The sequence below is a fragment of the Enhydra lutris genome, unplaced genomic scaffold (genome assembly GCF_002288905.1).
Source record: "Enhydra lutris kenyoni isolate GAN:26980312 unplaced genomic scaffold, ASM228890v2 scaffoldscaffold66, whole genome shotgun sequence".
NCBI lineage: Eukaryota > Metazoa > Chordata > Mammalia > Carnivora > Mustelidae > Enhydra > Enhydra lutris.
In genome coordinates this window covers 11859227-11878370 of record NW_019154150.1, presented here as the reverse complement: position 1 = coordinate 11878370, position 19144 = coordinate 11859227, and the positions used below count along the sequence as shown (strand labels likewise).

General features: G+C 39.6%; 1 protein-coding gene across 1 annotated transcript in view; it reads left to right on the top strand.

Annotated features, from left to right (window-relative positions):
- Positions 1 to 3892: 3892 nt before the first annotated feature.
- LOC111159040 (sodium voltage-gated channel alpha subunit 11) overlaps positions 3893 to 19144 on the top strand; it is an 88181-nt gene continuing 72929 nt past the window's right edge. The window contains exons 1-5 of the mRNA XM_022521410.1: positions 3893 to 4165; positions 8240 to 8358; positions 9614 to 9709; positions 16520 to 16648; positions 17922 to 18025. Of these exons, the coding sequence (XP_022377118.1) occupies positions 3893 to 4165; positions 8240 to 8358; positions 9614 to 9709; positions 16520 to 16648; positions 17922 to 18025 (721 nt within the window). The remainder of the gene's footprint in view (positions 4166 to 8239; positions 8359 to 9613; positions 9710 to 16519; positions 16649 to 17921; positions 18026 to 19144) is intronic.

The window sequence follows — 19144 nt, the reverse complement described above, 5'->3', positions numbered from 1 at the left end:
CATAGAGAAGGGAATGAACTCTGATGTCACGGACCTCCTGTTGTATGAAGAAGAATGTCCTGTGTCAACATCAAGTGGACTTTCTTCTTTTCCTCCTCTGTCACCTGTTCAAGCCATTTAGTTGGCTTCATATGTAAAACCTGAATTTCCGAAGAGCTATTGTTCTGATGGAACTTCTAATTGCCTTTCTTTTTTACATATTAAGAAACCCGTTGCTTAATCATATTCTTTGATACAGAGAATTTACTCTTTTCCTAAAGGGTTTTCTTTAGGGCTCTCTGATTTCTAATTCTAGTTGGATCAACTGATTTTTCCAGTCACCCTGGAATTTTTTTATTGCGTGCTTGGGTTAGGTGCCCCATGTTTTGGATTTCAAGCATCCTCCATTTTTTGGATTCTCTTTTCATTGTTTGGGAGCATATACGAAAATGATTTTTTGTAAAGAATCATTCAGTGTCTGAAAAATTTGCCATCATACTTGATTATTAGTGAAGCTTGGAAAAGAATTGTTTTCAGCCAATTTAATTCTTCAACCAATTTTCCATGCAATGCAATCTATTTTCTGTAAGAAAAATTTTCAGAATCAAGTATTTGAGGTATAAGTTTCACAATGAAGATTTGAATCATTCTAAATTTTATCAGTTACACCATATTAATTTTTATTAATTTAATTTTGCATGCACAGCCTTTATTTCTATAGTCCATTTTTTGAGTCTGCTTTTATTAAAGATATTTGATTCTTTCATCAGTTTTTTCAGTTATTAAGAAAATTTTACTGCACATGATTTTATTTCATCAGATTTACTTAAGTTGATAATTTTTATTTATTTATTTATTATAAAGTCCTCTTATTTCCAGGTCAATTTTTGTAGTTTTCAGTGTCAACTTTAACACGTGGTTCTTTAGTTATTTCAGCGTCTATAACAAATTTTAATGTGCACACTTTGTGGGGGTCTCAATTTTATTTTGTGTTACTTATTTCCATCAAGCCTCTTTTCTACTAGAAATTGAGTAAAATATTCCCAGCTACAGAGTAACAGGGTCAGAGTGTCCAGTTTCTTCTTTAAGAAACCCTGCACTACATTCCTTGCTATAACTTAGCATAAGGTCTAGTTTTTGCCATCCAGGGTCTTTCTAGGCTCATCTATTTTCTAGGATCACCTAACATTCATATGCTGTTGACTGTAGAGGAATTCATCCCTGACTCAAATGTCTTTCATGAGCACTAGAACCAAATACAGTAGAATCTCTTTATATTTCCACTTCATTTATACCAATTCAATCATATATGTTTATGAGAGAAAGGGGAGTGGAATGGAAGGGAGGGGGAATAGAGGGGTGGGAGGAAAGAGAGAGTAATCTAAGTAGTGTGGCCAGTTCCATCATCCAGGAACATCCATAAAGAGCTTGACCCTGAATGAATAGAACAGAATACAGTGAATCTAGATTCCCTATGTCATTTCAGTTGATATATGATATATACCCACTCTGTGGGCTTCAAATTACCCTTAGTATGTTTAAAGACATATACATTGCCTTTATCATGGCCCTTAAACACAATCCGACCAATCTGTGGGTTAACTGAAGAAAAGGTGACTAGTCTGGCACCAGAAGAAAAATTGGCCATATTCACCTTGTTGACCACATAGGTGGGATGCTTCTTTAGTTTGGTGCCTTCCTGAGGAATTTTCAAGAGAAGTTTGATTGTTTCTTTTTTTCTTACATGCTTTTTTCAAAGGCTAATGTGTGTAAGCTATGATTGCTCTGTATTCAAATGCTTCCTCGTTCTCTCCACTTGCAGGTTCCACAAACAGCTTCAATTCCATCTGTTTTAAATTCCGTTTATTTCCCCAAAGCTTCTTCCATCCATAGTACTCTCTGTCTGAGTGGGTGGCACTGTGCTGACCCAGCTGCCCAAGGCGGGAACCTCAGCTCCTTCCTGTCCCTCAAATCTCTCCCTCCCCATAAATCACTGATCAAGGGTATTTCTTTTTCTTTTCTTTTTTTTTTTTTTGTTTTCCATTTCTTTTTTTTTTTTTTTTTTTTTTAAAAGATTTTATTTAATTATTTGTCAGAGAGAGAGAGGGAGAGAGAGCAAGCACAGGCAGACAGAATGGCAGGCAGAGGCACAGGGAGAAGCAGGCTCCCCGATGAGCAAGGAGCCCGATGTGGGACTCGATCCCAGGATGCTGGGATCATGACCCGAGCCAAAGGCAGCTACTTAACCAACTGAGCCACCCAGGCGTCCCTGTTCACCATTTCTTAAGTGACTTTCAGATCTGCCCACTCCATTCCGTTGTCCTTAGTGGTTGTGATTGTTGGAACATTCTCTTCAGTTCCAGCTCCTCACCTCCTTTAGCCCCTGATACTAAGTCCTATCCATTCTCATCAGTAAGAGAGATATTTTTTTAAAAAACCTGATAGTGTTACTCCTCTGTAACAACAACCACCACCACACATTCTTTAGCAACTCTCCATTACCCTCGGGGTGAAACCCATGATATTTACTAAGTATTATACGGCCCCACATGCTCTCTTAATGCTGCCTGGGACCTTATCTGACAATTCCATCCCACAAAATCTCCATCCCAGGGAGACAGAACCTGTTGACAGACACCATGTTCTTTTTCACCAATGGGTCCCTGTACATGCTGTTTGTTTCTCCTACGACATTCTAATGTCCTTCTTTTTTCTTGTCTGTGTCTTACAACACCTTTAGGTCTCAACTGGGACATTAAAGCTTTGGCAGATCATCCCTGATTCCCCGGGACTGGTTAGACACCTATCCCATGCACAAACATAGCACCCTCTACCTCTCCCTATATTAACATCTGTCTTACTCTGTTGTAATTTCCTATCTTTTATCTGTCTTCACCACTACTACACCAGGGCAGCATAATTTGTAGGACCAGGAGGAGGGGCTGTTGTTTCTTCTCCATTAGTGCCTAGCCATGTTCTTAGAACAGACACTGAGCATATGGTTGCTGAATGTACAAACCAATGCTATGTTGGATTACCCACTGTAATTCTCTGGAGTGCCTTGGGAATCAATATTAGATTGACATTCAGGTATATAAGAAAGGAATAGGGTGCTTGGCATGGGGAGTGAAGGCATTTAACCTGAGCACTACTGCATTTTCTCAGAGCCTACTTTTAAACTTCAGGTTGTAGAGGAAGTCCTTATAGAAGGGGCTGTCAGGGATAGGGGCCAATACAGCTATTATCCCATGGCAGAATGACCCTGTTAGTTTTGGCAAATCCTTGCTGCTTTCTTGGGGTCTCATTTCTGCCAGATCAAGGTTTCAGAAGTAAGAGCATTGACTTAGAATCATAGGTGTTAGTGTAAATGTTTGTGCCTGTGTTTGTAGCCTTTTTGTTTCCATTCTACCACATTTTAAGACCTTTGCTGACCAGTGAGAAGACACATGCACTTATAGTTTTGATTTTGCAACCCATATCTATGTCCCACTTAATTCCCTATCCTTTCTGCTCCTGTTCACACTGCGGCCACTGAGCCACCATCTGCAGGTCCCACTTTAGTAGTTTGGCAGGTTTGGTATTACTGTCTTGCTCAGTGCTTGGGTCTCAGTTTTAGAGACTGGGCTTCTTCTGCCCATTGTTCCTGAACTTAACTTGCCACTTACATCCAGGTCCTCCAGGAATGATGGTCTGTTTTGGGCTTCCCTGTGCCCCAAATCCCTGCTATATCCACAATGGTGGTCACCTCTTCTGACCTGCTCCATAGCCAATGAACTCCCAAGTCCCCTCACTTCACTTAATTCTTATAGCTGCCCATTGAAAACATCCTTAGAAAGTGGAATTCCAGGACAGGCTATGTGATTTCTACCTTCCAGAGCTCTCTGAGGACCTACCACTTATCTCTCTCTTGAGGATGAAGATGGATGACAGGTGCTACCCAGTGATCTTTCCAGATGAGCGGAATTTCCGTCCCTTCACTTCTGACACCCTGGCTACAATTGAGAAGAGGATTGCCATCCAAAAGGAGAAAAAGAAGTGCAAAGACCAGACAACCTCAGAACCCCCGCCTCGGCCTCAACTTGACCTAAAGGTCTCCAGGAAGTTGCCTAAACTCTATGGTGACATTCCGCGTGAGCTGATAGCAAGACCTCTGGAAGACTTGGACCCATTCTACAGAAATCATAAGGTAGTTGACTGGGGGTCTGGGGTGTTCTAACCATGCAGTTATAATGAGAGTTACAAGACTCTCCAAACACTGATCTTGGAGCTTATAGGGATGTCTGTCTTTCTCCTTTGCTATCACCACTTGTTGATGCCTTCGTACTCCTGAAAACCTCTTTCAGTCCTCATTTTCTCTCTGTAATGTATATCTTGGCAAAGAGGAGGAGGACTAGAAGCAGCAGGAAGGTTAAAAGGAAAACAGAGGGAAAAAATGGTGCCAGGAAAGAGGACTGGACTAACAGAAAAATTGGGTGTAGGCCATTTAAGTGATTGGCTTTTTGTCTTCAGATAAACCACTTCACTAAGCCTCATTTTTCTGATCTGTAAAATGAGGATCATGTCTGCTTCCTATAACATGGGTATGATATGGAAGCACTTTATAAACTGTAAAGCATTATGCCTATATGAAAGATGAATATCACTGTCCAAAAATGTCCATTTCAGCAGTAAGAGTTTCCTCAGCAAACTTCTCAACTATAGGCTTTTTAGGCTGCTAAATGAGATTTTTCGAGGCCTGAGCCACAGACCAACATGACACATAATAGAAGTTCAATAAATGAAGTCCAAGAATATGGCAGTCAACTGGGCATATGGAGAATTTTTTTTTCACAATTACCTACATTTTATTGACACAATAAATGAGCAAAGTGCTACTGCCATAAATATGCCTGCTCTTTTGTTGTCTTATATCTTATTTTATTGTCTTTTATTTTATTTTATTTATTTATCTTATTGTCTTATTTTATTATCTTTATTGTCTTATATCTTATTTTAAGTCAATATGTTTATGCTAATTTATAAAGTCTTAGGGGACTGGAATCTTCTATATATTCTTATTTATAAATCATCAACAAAACATCACAAATTTTAGATATTTAGCAAATGAATTTTGATGGTGATGCTGACTTTTTTTTTATTGTAAGTACTCTTTATTAACATATAATGTATTATTAGCCCCAGGGTTATGGGTCTGTGAATCGCCAGGTTTAACACTTCACAGCACTCACCATAGCACATTCCTTCCCCAATATCCATAACCCCACCACCCTCTCCCTATCCCCCTCCCCCCAGCAACCCTCAGTTTGTTTTGTGAGATTAAGAGTTTCTTACGGTTTGTCTCCCTCCTGATCCCATCTTGTTTCATTTATTCTTTTCCTACCCCCTAAACTCCCCACATTGCCTCTCAATTTCCTCATTATCAGGGAGATCATATGATAATTGTCTTTCTCTGATTGACTTATTTCGCTAAGCATAATACCCTCTAGTTCCATCCACATCGTCACAAATGGCAAGATTTCATTCTTTTGATGGCTGCATAGTATTCCATTGTATATATATACCACATCTTCTTTATCCATTCATCTGTTGATGGCTTTTTTTCCCGTAGTTTGGCTATTGTGGACATGGCTGCTATAAACATTCGGGTACATGTGGGCATATGGAGAATTTTATGTAAATCCATGCCAATATGTGATAGGCTTGCTGTTTAACCTACCTGAATGTAGTTCTTATAGGGAAATTCTAGTAAAAGTTCATTAAAGGGACTCCTGAGTGAGAAAATGTGAGCTCTGGGCTGTTCTGATGGCTGTTTGAAAGACTGGGGCAGTGAGAACAGTCCTCTCCTTTCAAGAAAAGCTCAGAAGACCTTACCATTATCATCTCACTGTGTGACCCAGCAGAGAATGGAAAATCTACCTCACCAGACTGAGTTCAGAGAGGAAGGAAATTTGGGGAGAAGTCCTAGAAATATGAGATACTCAGACCATTTTCTGCTGGCAACCATAAGAAATTGATCTCTCCAGAGAAATGTTGCCTGGTATGTCCTTATATTGGGACAGACCTAGGGTTACTAGGCCAAATGGGAACTGTGTATATAGAGGAAAGTGGGGTGTGAGTGGGAAAAACAAGAAGGGGGATGAGAGATGAGGGAACAGAAACAGTCCAGTATTTCTCCTTCTTATTCCCCAGAACTCCAGAGTCTTCTTGGAGGCAGAGTTGTTAAATGTGAGTTAACTGCTGGAGGTCTTCTGCCTCAAGACTGGAGCAGGCAGCAGCTTGGTGTGCTGTAGACAGTCCTGAGAGGATAGGTTCTGTTCTAGAATCATCTCTTCTCAGCTTGGGCTCCTGCTTTAAATCAGAAGACATGATACTTCTTTAAAACTCTGCACAACCATGACCCCATATGGCTGGCTGGTACTCTCAGAAGTCATGTGAGATATACGTGAAAGTTAGCACTCCACCTCGCAGATAAGGGAGATAACGACTAGATGGGGCAGTGGATTAGGCCAGGCCAAACAACCTGTAAGGGATGGAGTTGTGACTCAAACCCAAGGGCCCCTTCTGTAGTCTAACGCTACTTCCTATCTTTAGAAATTTCCATTTTGAAGAGCTACAGAGAAAGGGGTGGAGTCAGTAAGCAGACAGAAGGAGCTGGTACCTATCATTTTAATAATTAAAACCCTGATGAGTATAGTTAAATACACCATTAGTTGAAATATTTAAAGCAGTCAGAGATGGCATTAATAAAATATCAAGGGACACAGAGGCAGAGCCATGTCATGCCACCTATTAATCTGGGGTGACCCACCTCAGAGAGAGGTTTTCTTTCTGCCCGGAAATTATCTTTCTATTTAGAGGAAGGGCCCAGAATCCCTAAAGTGGGTCTTGGGCTCCTGAGCTCATAACTTTCAGAGAACTCTGTGGCCCATTTCCTTTTGTTATAGAGGCAACAGAAAATATCCTACTACATTTTTTCCGGAGCCAGATGGTCAGCAGACAAGTAAGTTCCAGGAACTCAACGAAGGATGGTTGATGGTTGGCAGTGACTGAAGTTCTGGTACCTCAGCCAAGGCAGCATCCACCCTGCTATATTGAGTCTGGGTGACAAGGCTTATCTTTTCTGTATAAGAACATACTGGATTACATGTCAAGTAGTACTTTTGCAAATCTTAAAGGAGCAGAGATATGGGGAAACAGGGACGATCCTCATTCTGTGAAGACTTTTGTAACTAATAACTTTAGGGACATATAAGGGGACAGCCAGATTACGGCTTAATGGAAAGAAGAGGTCTGGGAGTTGATGTTAGAAGCCTGTGAGAGATGGATTGTTGTCTGGAGGCTGCTTCATTCCCAAAGCCCAGGAAGACATAGTAGGAAGAAATGGGTGCAATTATGGTGTTCTTCAGTGGAGCCCAGTGGGCATTTTGGATGGGACAGCATACCATTTAGCAGATCTGTCCTGGGTTTGGGCATCCCTGGACCTACCCAATAAAGGTCAGTAGGGCCTCCAGTAATTGTGACAGACAATCAAAAACACCCACATGCGTTTCCAGATGCCTTCTGTAGGGCCTCTCCCACCAGTTGGGAACTACAGGCGGATTTACCTAAATGTCTGTAAGGAGAATGGGAGAGCAAGTCTGGGAACCTTGATGACTTTTGTTGATGATCCTCAAGGTTAGAATTGACTTACAGCCTATCTCATGTAGAACAGCTCAGGTACAACAATATGAGCTCTCTAGGTCCTTGACTATTCTAAGGTTTGTTATGAAGTTTTCATTTATAATCAAAATAATTTAAAATAATCTGCTGAATATGAATGTTCAATACTACTTCCATCTCTCCAAGTTCCTTCTAGTTCTTATCTCCATAGATACATACCATGGAGTATGAAATGAAGGATTTTGCTTGTCCCGGTTACTAGCCTCTGCCCATGTTTTTCTGCAGGGTCTATATGCTCCATTTCTGGAGCCTCCAGAGTATTACACTAGGTAAACAGTCCACAGCCCAGTACTTATCTTGGGATTCTGAGTGAGACCCAGGCCACATGGTGGGTCTGTTGGTGTCCAGAGTCACAGTGTAGACTGGTCAGAAAGTACCTCGGGCTTCAGCATAACAGCACTGCAATCAGAAACTGTCAGGGTCATAATGAGCCAAGCCACACCTCAATCTGTGGTTCCACTAAATTTTCTCTAAATGAAATCATGATAAATATTGTTTTGTCACTGCATGTAATTCTTGTTGTGTTTGTTTGTTTTTGCAGACATTTATGGTGTTGAACAAAAAGAGAACAATCTACCGCTTCAGTGCCAAGCGTGCCTTGTTCATTTTTGGGCCTTTCAATCCAGTCCGAAGTTTAGCCATCAAAATCTCGGTCCATTCATATCTTTTCATTGCATCTTTTACTAAGTCCAGGTCATGTGAAAAGTGCAAGAGCCCCAGATTGTTCACATGCTTGTTGAGTGGAAGTAGCTCGTTCTTGAAACAAATTCTGGCTGAGGGCCTACTGCTGTGTGGCAGGGCTTCTGCTATTGCTATGTGTGAATAAGACTTGGCCCTGCGCTAGGATCCTGTGACCTCAGAAGGAGATGGGTCCTAACAGCCAGCAATTTCGTTAGTGAGATGGGCAGTTTGGGGGCAGTAGTAGTGCTTTGGAGGCATTCAGGATGACTTTCTGGAGAAAGGAGCATCTAAGTTGAGACCCAAACAAAGGTTGCAAACTATCAGCCTTTGCTCTGTATTTAGCTGCTCAATGTGTTGTACTGGACCTACACAGTGTTTAAAACTTTCTGGAGACACTCTATAATGCTAAAAGTCCAGATTTGCAGCATCTTTTGAAGATGGAACCTCTATGAAGACTAGGCCTGCCTTCCTACCTGGCAAAAATCAGTGTCGTGAGGAAGCACTGCCTCTTTCAGAGGGGTTGTGCAAGCTCTGCTTTGCCCCATCTCTGCCCCTCTCTGTGACCCCGCATCTGCCCACTTCACCCATTTAAATGAATCCCTGAACTCTTAAGACTTTGAGATTCCATCCTCAGTGTTAAAGAATAAAGATAGTCAGCATTGCTGATGTGGGCAGCAGGTAGTGGGGACACCAAACAGTTTTAGACTGGGAGACAAGAGTGCTAGGCATAATGAAGTACTGGGGCATGGGAAGGGGTAACTATTCAGATTGGATTCTCTAGAAGCAGAGCCTGAGACGGAGATTTTTATTTAAGTGATTCAGTTGCAGAGTGCTCTCTGGAGAAGGAAAGAGGGAAACGGGATGGAGCAGAAAGAGGAGGCTAGTGAGGACGGGGTCTCAGCTGATCCCACATCAGCTTGAGCCTGCCAGGAGCTCTGGAGCACTAAATAAATCACAGAGCGGCTCCCCTGGAAGCAAGGGGCCAGCTTTTTCTATGTCTCAGGCCATCAGATATGAGGAAGGGGGCTATAGCCCTCCAGGTGAGGAGGCTGCCATTTGGCTGAGGACAGTTCTTCAGGGGAGGGGACAGCTATAAGTTGTTCTTTGCCAACACTCACAGTAAGCAGACAGGTGCACCTGTGGAAAGGAGACCTGGAGGTATGCCCACAGCCTTCACTGTGACTGATGACATGTGCCACCCTGTAGTGTACCTGCCTTAACGGACAGCGGTCACATTGTTCAGCATGTTCATCATCTGCACCGTCATCATCAACTGTGTGTTCATGGCCACCGCCTACAGTAAGGAAAGCAGTAATGCCGACAGTGCTGAGTAAGTGTTTGTCCTGCACTTGTCTGTCCTAAGGTTTTAAAAAAATACACCTAAAAGACTTATGATTACATCAGAGTTCAGATATATAAAGACAAACTCACCCATAATCCCACTTCCCCAGCACAAATGCTGGCAGAGCCCATTTTAGTTTGGTATACATATTTTTATATTGTTTTTTAAAGACATTTTAAAATAATAAACAACACACATACAAATTTTATGTCTAGCTTTTAAGTGGTTTTCTTTGGGTTTACATAGTCTTTATAGGAATCTACTTTTATGGTTATATAATATTTTACCAGGTGAATAAACCATAATTAACTATTCTAGCATTTTACTACTATAAATATTGCAGCAAGCAACATTTTTGCATATAGTACTTTTTAAAAAATTACTATTTTCTTAAGACAGAGTGTTAGAAATGGGCTTGCTGGATTAAAAGTTACATTTTAATGCTTGAAAAATATATGGTGGCAAAATAGTTTCCAAAAAATTTGGAAAAGTTATCAATTTATAGAGTTGAAAATATTTACATTTCCTTAATTTCTGGATGGGTTGGACTCTTTTGTTTTAGTTTGTGAATTGGGTATTCCCATCTTTGACCATGTATCATTTTTGCTTTTACCCAGGTGCATTTTGGTGAGTTTTTGTATAATTAAAATATTAACTTTTTGTAATTTTTAGTTGGCTATTCAGACATATAAGTTAATTTTTTAACTCAGAGTACTGTATTTTAATAAATATTCTCTTATATGTTGTCTTGGTTTTTCTAGCTTAACATATTTACTGCTTTAGTTTTTCAGGAATATATTAAATAAGAAATTGACAGAATAATAAGAGATCTCTTATTTTGATCACATATTTAATTATGTGATAGAAACCACCACAATCAACATTACAGTACATTCCAGACACCCTAAAAGTTTCCACATGCCTCTTGGCAGTAAGTCCCCTAACCCCAACTCCCAATGCTAGGCTTGATCTGCTTTCTGTCACCCTAGGCTAGCCTTGCCTTTTCTAGAATTTCATATAATGGACTCATATGGTATCTATGATATCATACTTTCATGTCTGGCTTCTTCCACTTAGCATGTTTTGAGGTGCATCCATGCTCTTGTTTATATCACTAGCTTTCCCCCTCTTTGTTGTCGAGTTGTATTCCTTTGTATGGGTATACCACAATCTGTTTTCCCATTCACCTGTTGATGGACATGTGGGTTGTTTCTAGTTTTTGGTTATTATGAACAAACTTGCTATGAACATTTCTGTATAAAAGTCTTTTTGTGGCTGTATGTTTGCATTTCCCCTGGATAAATACCTAGGAGTAGAATTGCTGTGTGTTATATAGTGAGTATATGAGTAATAAGAAACTGCCAAACTTTTCCAAGGCGGCTGCACTGTTTTGTATTTCTGCCAGCAACATATGAAGGTTTCAAAGTCTTTATTAATTTCATCCTTCAGTTTACTTTGAGTTTAATTGCTTTGAGTTTAATTTGCTTTTCCATTTCTAGCTTCTTAAGGTAGAAACTTGGTTGGTTTGAGATCTTTCTTCTTTTCTTGTACAATTGTATAAAGCTATAAATTTCCACCCAGGTACTGCTAAAGCTTCATCCCAAAGATATTGATACCCTGTGTTTTTATTTTATTCATTGGTTAAACATATTCCCTACTTCTTCTTGTGATTTCTTCTTTGTCCCATATGTTATTCAGAAGTGTGGTTTTTTTATTTCCAAATATTTTATATTTTTCTAGTTGTCTTTTCATTGACAACTTCCAATTTAATTCGGTTGTAGAGAATATACTCTGTAAGATTTCAACCTTTTGAAATTAGGATAAATTTATTTTGTGTTTCTACCCTAGGAAATTTTTCACATGGACTTGAAGGAATGTGGATTCTACAGTTGTATGATATGATATTCTGAAGATGGTCAGTTAGGTTAAGGTGGTTGATAGTGTCATTCAGAGTTTATCTTTTTGCCATTTCTATTAGTACTTCTATGAATTACTGAGGAGAGGTTTCAAATCTCCATCTATGATTGTGAATTTGTCTATTATCCCTTTCTTTTTGGGAAGTTTTGCCTCATGTATTTTTGCAACACTATTATTAGGCACATACAGATTTATGGTTATTATATCTTCCTGATATATGCATTCTTTTATCATTATGAAATGTCTTTCTTTATCTCTAGTAGCATTCTTTTAAGTATTTGTTTTGTCTGTGATTACTATAGCTACTCCAGCTTTCTTATCCTCGTTTGCGTGGCATGTCTTTTTTCATACTTTTACTCTCAACCCTTTTTTGTATTAATAGTGTACTGTATTTTTGTATTTTAGTGTTTTTGTAGTTATAGTGTATCTTTGGTGTTAATAGTTGGTTCTTGTTTATTATGCAGTATATTTTTCAATCTCTGCCTTTGATGAAACATTTATTTCATTTGCATTTAATATAATTATGAATATTCTTGAATTCAGGTCTGCTGTTTTTCTATCAGTTTTCTGTTGATCTCATTTGTTTTTTGTTCCTTTGCGCTTCTCTTATTCTTTCATTCCTGCCTTTTTTTTTTGTTAATCAGGTACATGTAGTATTTCATTTTAATTCTCTGCTGTTTTTTTGTTTTTGTTTTTGTTTTAGCTTTCCTTTTTGTTTTGTTTTGTTTTAGCTTTTCCTTTTTCCTTTGCATTACTTTTTAGTGATTGCTTCTTCTCTGTTGTTAAGTGAACTTGGGATTTAGTTAAGGCCAGTGAGTTCAGGGCTGTGCCTTGGAGCAAGGGGCATGGGCACCCCTGGGAATAGAAACCATCCTGACAATATTGCTGGGGAAAATGGTCTCCTCTCTAGAGAGTTGGCTATTCCATGTGAGGAGTTAACGGGTAGTGCAGGGGCTGCTGCTCCTTGTTTACTGCAGTGTCTCTGGAAGCCTTTGTAGTCAACCAAGTGAGATCTATGGAGGAGACAAATCCAGGAATGGAGATTGCTTCCATAGAAGTGGTCTGCCCTGCTAGCGTTTCTGGTGAGATACAATGAGTCTTCTTTTTTTGTTGATGGAAAGCAGTGGCCCAATTGGATGCTAATCTGCTCAAAGACCATTTTCACTACTAAAACATATGAACATCTAGGCTGAAGGGAAGCTGCTGCTGTCCCCTGGTGGCATAGGGACTAGCAATGGATTCATAAAAGTAGGAGTGGGCAAAGGCTGTTGATAATGGTTTTATAAAAGAAGGCATGTAACTGAGTTGTTAGGCCCATGATGGGAAGAGTTTCTTTAGTTTTGTCAGTGTCCTTTGATTAGAAAACTTTTAAATGGGAAATTGATTCCAAGCTGGTAGTTCTCAGAGAATGAATGCCAAAGTGCCCTAGGATAGGTCATGGTGTTCTGTTAACCTATCTGGACACCACCCATGGCCCTGACTAGATACTCTAACCATGCTTGAACTGACAGTGACACACTCCAGAGGGCCTTATTTGCCTGGTGGTTTGGGATTTCCCTATCACGGAGTTCCCAAGCCCTGTTCCTGGTGGTGGTCATGGCTTTACTCCATATCATATGTCATGTTGGTCTGCCTGTCCCTCTATTGGCCAGGCTTCTGCTGGAAAAGAGGATGGGAGGGGGTGGGAGGTGGGAGGCAGAAATGGCAGTCAGAGGCTGTTTCCTCAATGGTCTGAGATCTAGATGGAGACTTGCAAAATCCCACAAATCTGCAATTACAGCCTTTTTCCAAAAAACACCCTTCACTTTGTAAATTATAACTCAGTTTTAAGAATGGTATTTCAGGGCAGATATGAATTAATCTTCTGTGTTCATTTGTCACCTAAAAGGTGATCAGCTTGAAAAAAAACAAACGAACTGAAGCAGAGAGCCACTCACAACCATTTCTCCTCTTGGATTTGGATTTTTCAAGTTCCCAAGACCTCAGTTCTTTAGCCTTGTGGACTGACAGTGGCTGGGTATTCTATCGGAAAGGATCCATTTCTTTTACTGTGAAATGATAGATTGTTTAGATTGTTTGAATTGTTTCTGTCCCTAAAGGGAAACCTGTGTGTGTGTGTGTGTGTGTGTGTGTGTGTGTGTGTGTGTGCAGAACCAGCATTTTTGACAGCTTGGGTTTATAACAAGAGAGATGGAATATTGTGGGGTTTTGTTGTTGTTTTTTATTTGCTTATTTTATTTGTTTTTGAAGGAGGAAGGGGAAGAAGGGAAATAAATTAGAGGATAGGACATGATGAAGGACTCAGGGAAGAGAATAGAAATGGGTTTTTCTTTTTAATTGCTGTAAAATACATGTTACATAAAATTTACCATCTTAGCCATTTTTCAGTGATATTAAGTATATTCACAGAATTGTGCAACCAGTTACCACCATCGATCTCCAGAACTCTTTCTATTTTGCAAAACTGAAACTCTGTGCTTATTAAACACTAACTCCCCTCCAGTCCCTGGCAACCACCATTCTACATTGGTTTGCTATGTATTTGACTGCTAGGTGCCTCATTTAAGTGGAATCATACAGTATTCATCTTTTTGTGACTGGTTCATTTCCCTTAGCAGAATGACTTCAAGGTTTATCTACATTGTAGCATGTGTCAGGAGTTCCTTCCTTTTTAAGGCTGAATAAGTCTAGTTCCATACAAAATTTTTACGATATTATTGACTGTATTCCCTATGCTGTACATTACATTCCCATGTCTTTTTTATTTTATAACTTAAGGATTGCACCTCTTAATTCCCTTCACCCATTCATCCATCCCCCATCTCCCATTCTCCTCCCCTCTGGCAACCATCAGTTTGTTCTCTGTTTCTAGGCATCTATTTTGTTTTGTTTGTTTTGCCTTTTAGATTCCACATATAAGCGAAATCATACAGTATTTGTTTTTCTCTGTCTAATTTTACTTAGCATAATACTCTCTGGTCTATCTTAGTTGCCATAAATAGCAAGATTTTATTCTTTTTTTAAGGTGGAGTACTATTCCCTTGTGTATATATAACACATCTTTATCTGTTTATCTGGTGATGGGCATTTAGATTGCTTCCATATGTTGGCTGTTGTAAATAATGCTGCATTGAACGTAGCATGTATGTCTTTTCAAATTAGTGTTTTGGTTTTGTTTGGTTAAATACCCAGAAGTGGAATTGCTGGATCATATAGTACTTCTATTTTTGATTTTTAAAGGAACCTCTACATTGTTTTCCTTTGTGGCTGAACCAATTTACATTCCCATCTACCGTGCACAAGGACTCCCTTTTCTCTGCATCCTTGCCAACACTTGCTTCTTGTCTTTTTGATAATGTTCATTGTGATAAGTGTGAGATGATATCTCACTGTGGTCTTGATTTGCATTTTCTTCATTATTAGTGACCTTAAGTGTCTCTTCGTGTGCCTGTTGACCATCTGTATATCTTCTCTAGGAAAATGTCTATTCAGGTCTTCTGCTCATTTTTAATAAGATGGTTTGCTTGATATTGAGTTGTAGGAGTTTTTAAAATATATTTTAGATGTTATCCGGTGGGGGCTTTGGGATATAGCATTTGCAGATACCGTCTCCGTTTCGTAGGTTACCTTTTTCATTTTGTTGATGATTTCCTTTGCTGTGCAAAAGCTTTTCACTTTGATGTAGCTCCATTTGTTTACTTTTGCTTTTGTTGTCCTTATCTGGAGAGACAGAACCAAACAAATATTGCTAAGACCAATGTCAGAGAGAGCTTACTGCCTAAGTTTTCATCGAGGAATTTTATGCTTTTGGTTCTTACATTTAAGTCTTTAAATCCATTTTAAGTTTATTTTTGTATATGGTGTAATTCTTTGTTGCTATTAATTTGTATATCTGGGTATTAACCTCTCATCAGATATATGATTTGCAAATGTTTTCTTCTAGAAGTTGTATAGTTTCCGCTCTTGCCCTTAGCTATTTAATCCACTTTGAGTTAATTTTTGTACATGGTGTAAGGTAGGGGTCCAACTTCATTTTTTTGCATTTGGATGTTGAGCTTTCCCAGTACCATTTGTTGAAAAGACTGTCCTTTTCCTGCTGAATAGTCTTGGCATCTTTTTGGAAAATCATTTAACTATATATGCTAGGGCTTATTTCTGGGCTTTCTGTTCTATTCCAGTGGTCTATATGTCTGTCTTTATACCAGCTACACACTGTTGGTATTACTTTTGCTTGGTGATAAGTTTTGATATAAGAAAATATGAGATCTCCAACTTTTTCTTTTTCAAGATTGTTTTGGCTATTCAGGGTCCCTTGAAATTTCACATGAATTTCAGGATAGATGTTTTTATTTCTGCAAAGAATGTCATTGTGATTTTGATAGGGATTGCACTGAATCTGTAGATGACTGAGTAGTACAAACATCTTAATAGTATTAAGTCTTCAGACCTATGAATATAAGATATGGAAAGATCCCGTTTTCAGCCTTGTCACTTATTCTCTTTGGTTCCTTTGCCGTCATCCCCTTCAGTACATCACAGTGACAACTCTAGTTGTCACTAGTAGTGGTGACAAAATAACAGTGACAACACCCATTCCTAAGGTCCCAGGTTGGCTAAAACGACTCTCAAGAATATGGCTGTAGAGCTAGGCATTGAATAACACTTTTACAATTTTATCTGTGGGCCTGTTTCTCAGAAATTCTAACTACTAGAACTTCTTTAAGGAACCTACTACTCTGAACTGTGGTTTGCTGACAATCAGAATGTTGAATGTCACACTGAAATGGAATAACTGCATAAAGGCCAGATAAGACAAATGGGCTCTCTGCTGTTCACACCACTTACCATGTTCCTTCTTGTTCTGAATGATTTGCTTTATAGGTATGTTTTCACTGGGATTTATATTTTTGAAGCTTTGATAAAAATATTAGCAAGAGGTTTCATTCTGGATGAGTTTTCTTTCCTTCGAGATCCATGGAACTGGCTGGACTCCGTTGTCATTATAACAGCGTAAGAATGTCAAAGTTGTTTATTGAGGAAACTCGGGGTGGGAAAGAAACTCCTTGGCTTCCACCAGGACTTTGTGTGGGTCCACGTGAGTAACTGTGTCCTAATAAGGCCAAGAGCTCTGAGTGCAGTGTTGTTTGGCCCTGAACAGCACCGTGCAGCCGATTGGCCAGAGGCCTCCAGTGTGAATCCATTTCTAGGCCACATTCATGCTCTCATTCTTTCAACCATTCACTTCCCAAACACTGGCCTATTATGGGCCAAGTTCTGTGCAAGATACAGGGGTTGTGATAATGAAAACAAAACAAAACAAACAGACATTGTTCTCACCCTCTTGAAGCTCACAGTCCAGATGGGAAGAGAGAAAATTAACAACCATCACAGTCTGGTAGGGTGAGTGCTAGGATGGGAATTGGGCATATATTTGGCTGTCAGAATGTGTAGGAGGAACCACAGAGTCTTAAAAATCTTTTGCTACTGTAAGCTCTCAAGGAGTTTTTTTTTTTTTTCCTCCATTTTCTCCTAGAAGTTTTATAGACTTAGCTCTTACATTGTAGTCCATGGTCCATTTTAAGTTAACTATTATGTATATTGTATATGACGTGAGGTGAGAGTTGAAGTTCCTCCTGAAGGAAAGGACATCAGTTTGGCATCTGAGTGGAGAAACAGAGTCAGCAAAATAAAGAACAAGAAGAGCAATGGCCCCTTGCCAGCACAATAATAATAAACCTAACATTACTTAGTTTGTGCCAGCCATTGTTTTAAGCACTTTGCATATGTTTTCCTATTTAATATTCACAAAAGCCCTTTGGAGTAGATACTATTAATATCAGAATTTTACCCTTGAAATTCAATGATTGGGCACTGCTGGCTCTTGAAAAGTGGTGTAGTGCAGTGGTGAGGGCTCTGGAGTCAGACTGCCTGGGTTTCTTCTGGGCTTGGCCACATAGTGAGACCTCAGGGAAGTGCACTGGACCTGGAACTTGGTAGTCAATAAGTATTTTGATTGATTTTTGTTATCAATGGATGTATCCACAACTGCATACTACTTCAAGGAATCCTCAACTCTCTCCAAATATAACAATTAGCACAGCCTCCTCTGCAATCTGTGGTCCACAGCAATAGAGAATGGTATTACCAGACCCCGTGATGAAGGTGAGGCTGGGAAGGTGAGGCCCCCAATTCCACCATGTTTATTTGTGGCCTTTGCGGAGATATACAGCGTGGCTGTAGGACCGAGAGTAGGCCCAGACTTCTCCTGTGCTTTGTCTTACAGGTTTGCAACATACATACCAGAATCCAGGAAAAACAGCTTCAGTCTGTCATCCCTGCGTACCTTCCGAGTGTTCAGAGCTTTGAAAGCAATTTCAGTGGTTTCAGGTAAATCACTCTGATTTTCAACACTGCCTCTTAGCAGGTGGAATGTTCTTTTATATTTTAAAATTTCTCAAGATGTCATATAAACCAAAACCAAACAAATTCTGCTTTACTCATTTATTTGGTCACTTAACAAATGTGTCTAGACATATGATGTCTAGACACTGTGCTAGCTGCTTGAGGTATACCATAAAGTGAGTGAACAGACAGAGGTCTCTGTGCTCGTGGAGTTTACATTCTGGGTTGGGGTGGGGAGAGAGACACCAAGCAATAACTGTAATTAAGAGGTAATTAGCTATCCTGTTTAGGAAGTGAAATGTGCCATGGAAAAATAAAAAGGAAAAGTAAACAATATGAGGGCTACTGGAAGTCACAGGGATTTGGGATGCAGGATGCAATTTTCAATAGAGTAGTCAAAATAGGGGTCACTGGGGAGGGGAGATGAGAGTGGATTTGGAGTCAGTGAGAGAGTTTCATAAGCAGATACATGGGAAAGAGTGTTCTGTGCACTAGCAACAGTTAGTAGTGCAGAGACTGAGGAATAGAAAGGATAGAGTGAGGGGCCAGGTGGTAGAGGAAGGACCACATAGGGGAGGGAAGGTACATAACCACTAGGAGGATTTGGGCTGTGCTCTGAGATAAATGGGAGCCACATGAGGACTTCGAGCAGAGGAGTCACATGATCTGGCAGGGGTTTTTGTTTTGATTTGTTTTTATGGAAGTACACAATGACACACAATGTTACATTAGTTTCAGATGTACAACATAGTGATTCAACAATTCTATAAATTATGCTGTGCTTGCTACAGCTATAGCTCCCATATGTCACCATATGATGCTATTACAATACCATTGACTATATTCCCTATGCTGTACCTTTCGTCCCCATGACTTATTTCTTCCAAAACCGGAAACTTGTGCCTCCCACTCCATTTCATCCTTTTGCTCATCCCCCTCCTCCCAACCCCCAGGCAACCACCAGTTTGTTCTCTGTATTTATGAGTTTCCATTTTGTTTTGTTTGTTCATGTGTTTTGTTTTTGAGATTACACTTGTAAGTGAAATCATACAGTATTTGTCTTTCTCTGTCTGACTTATTTTACTAAGCATAATACCCTCTAGG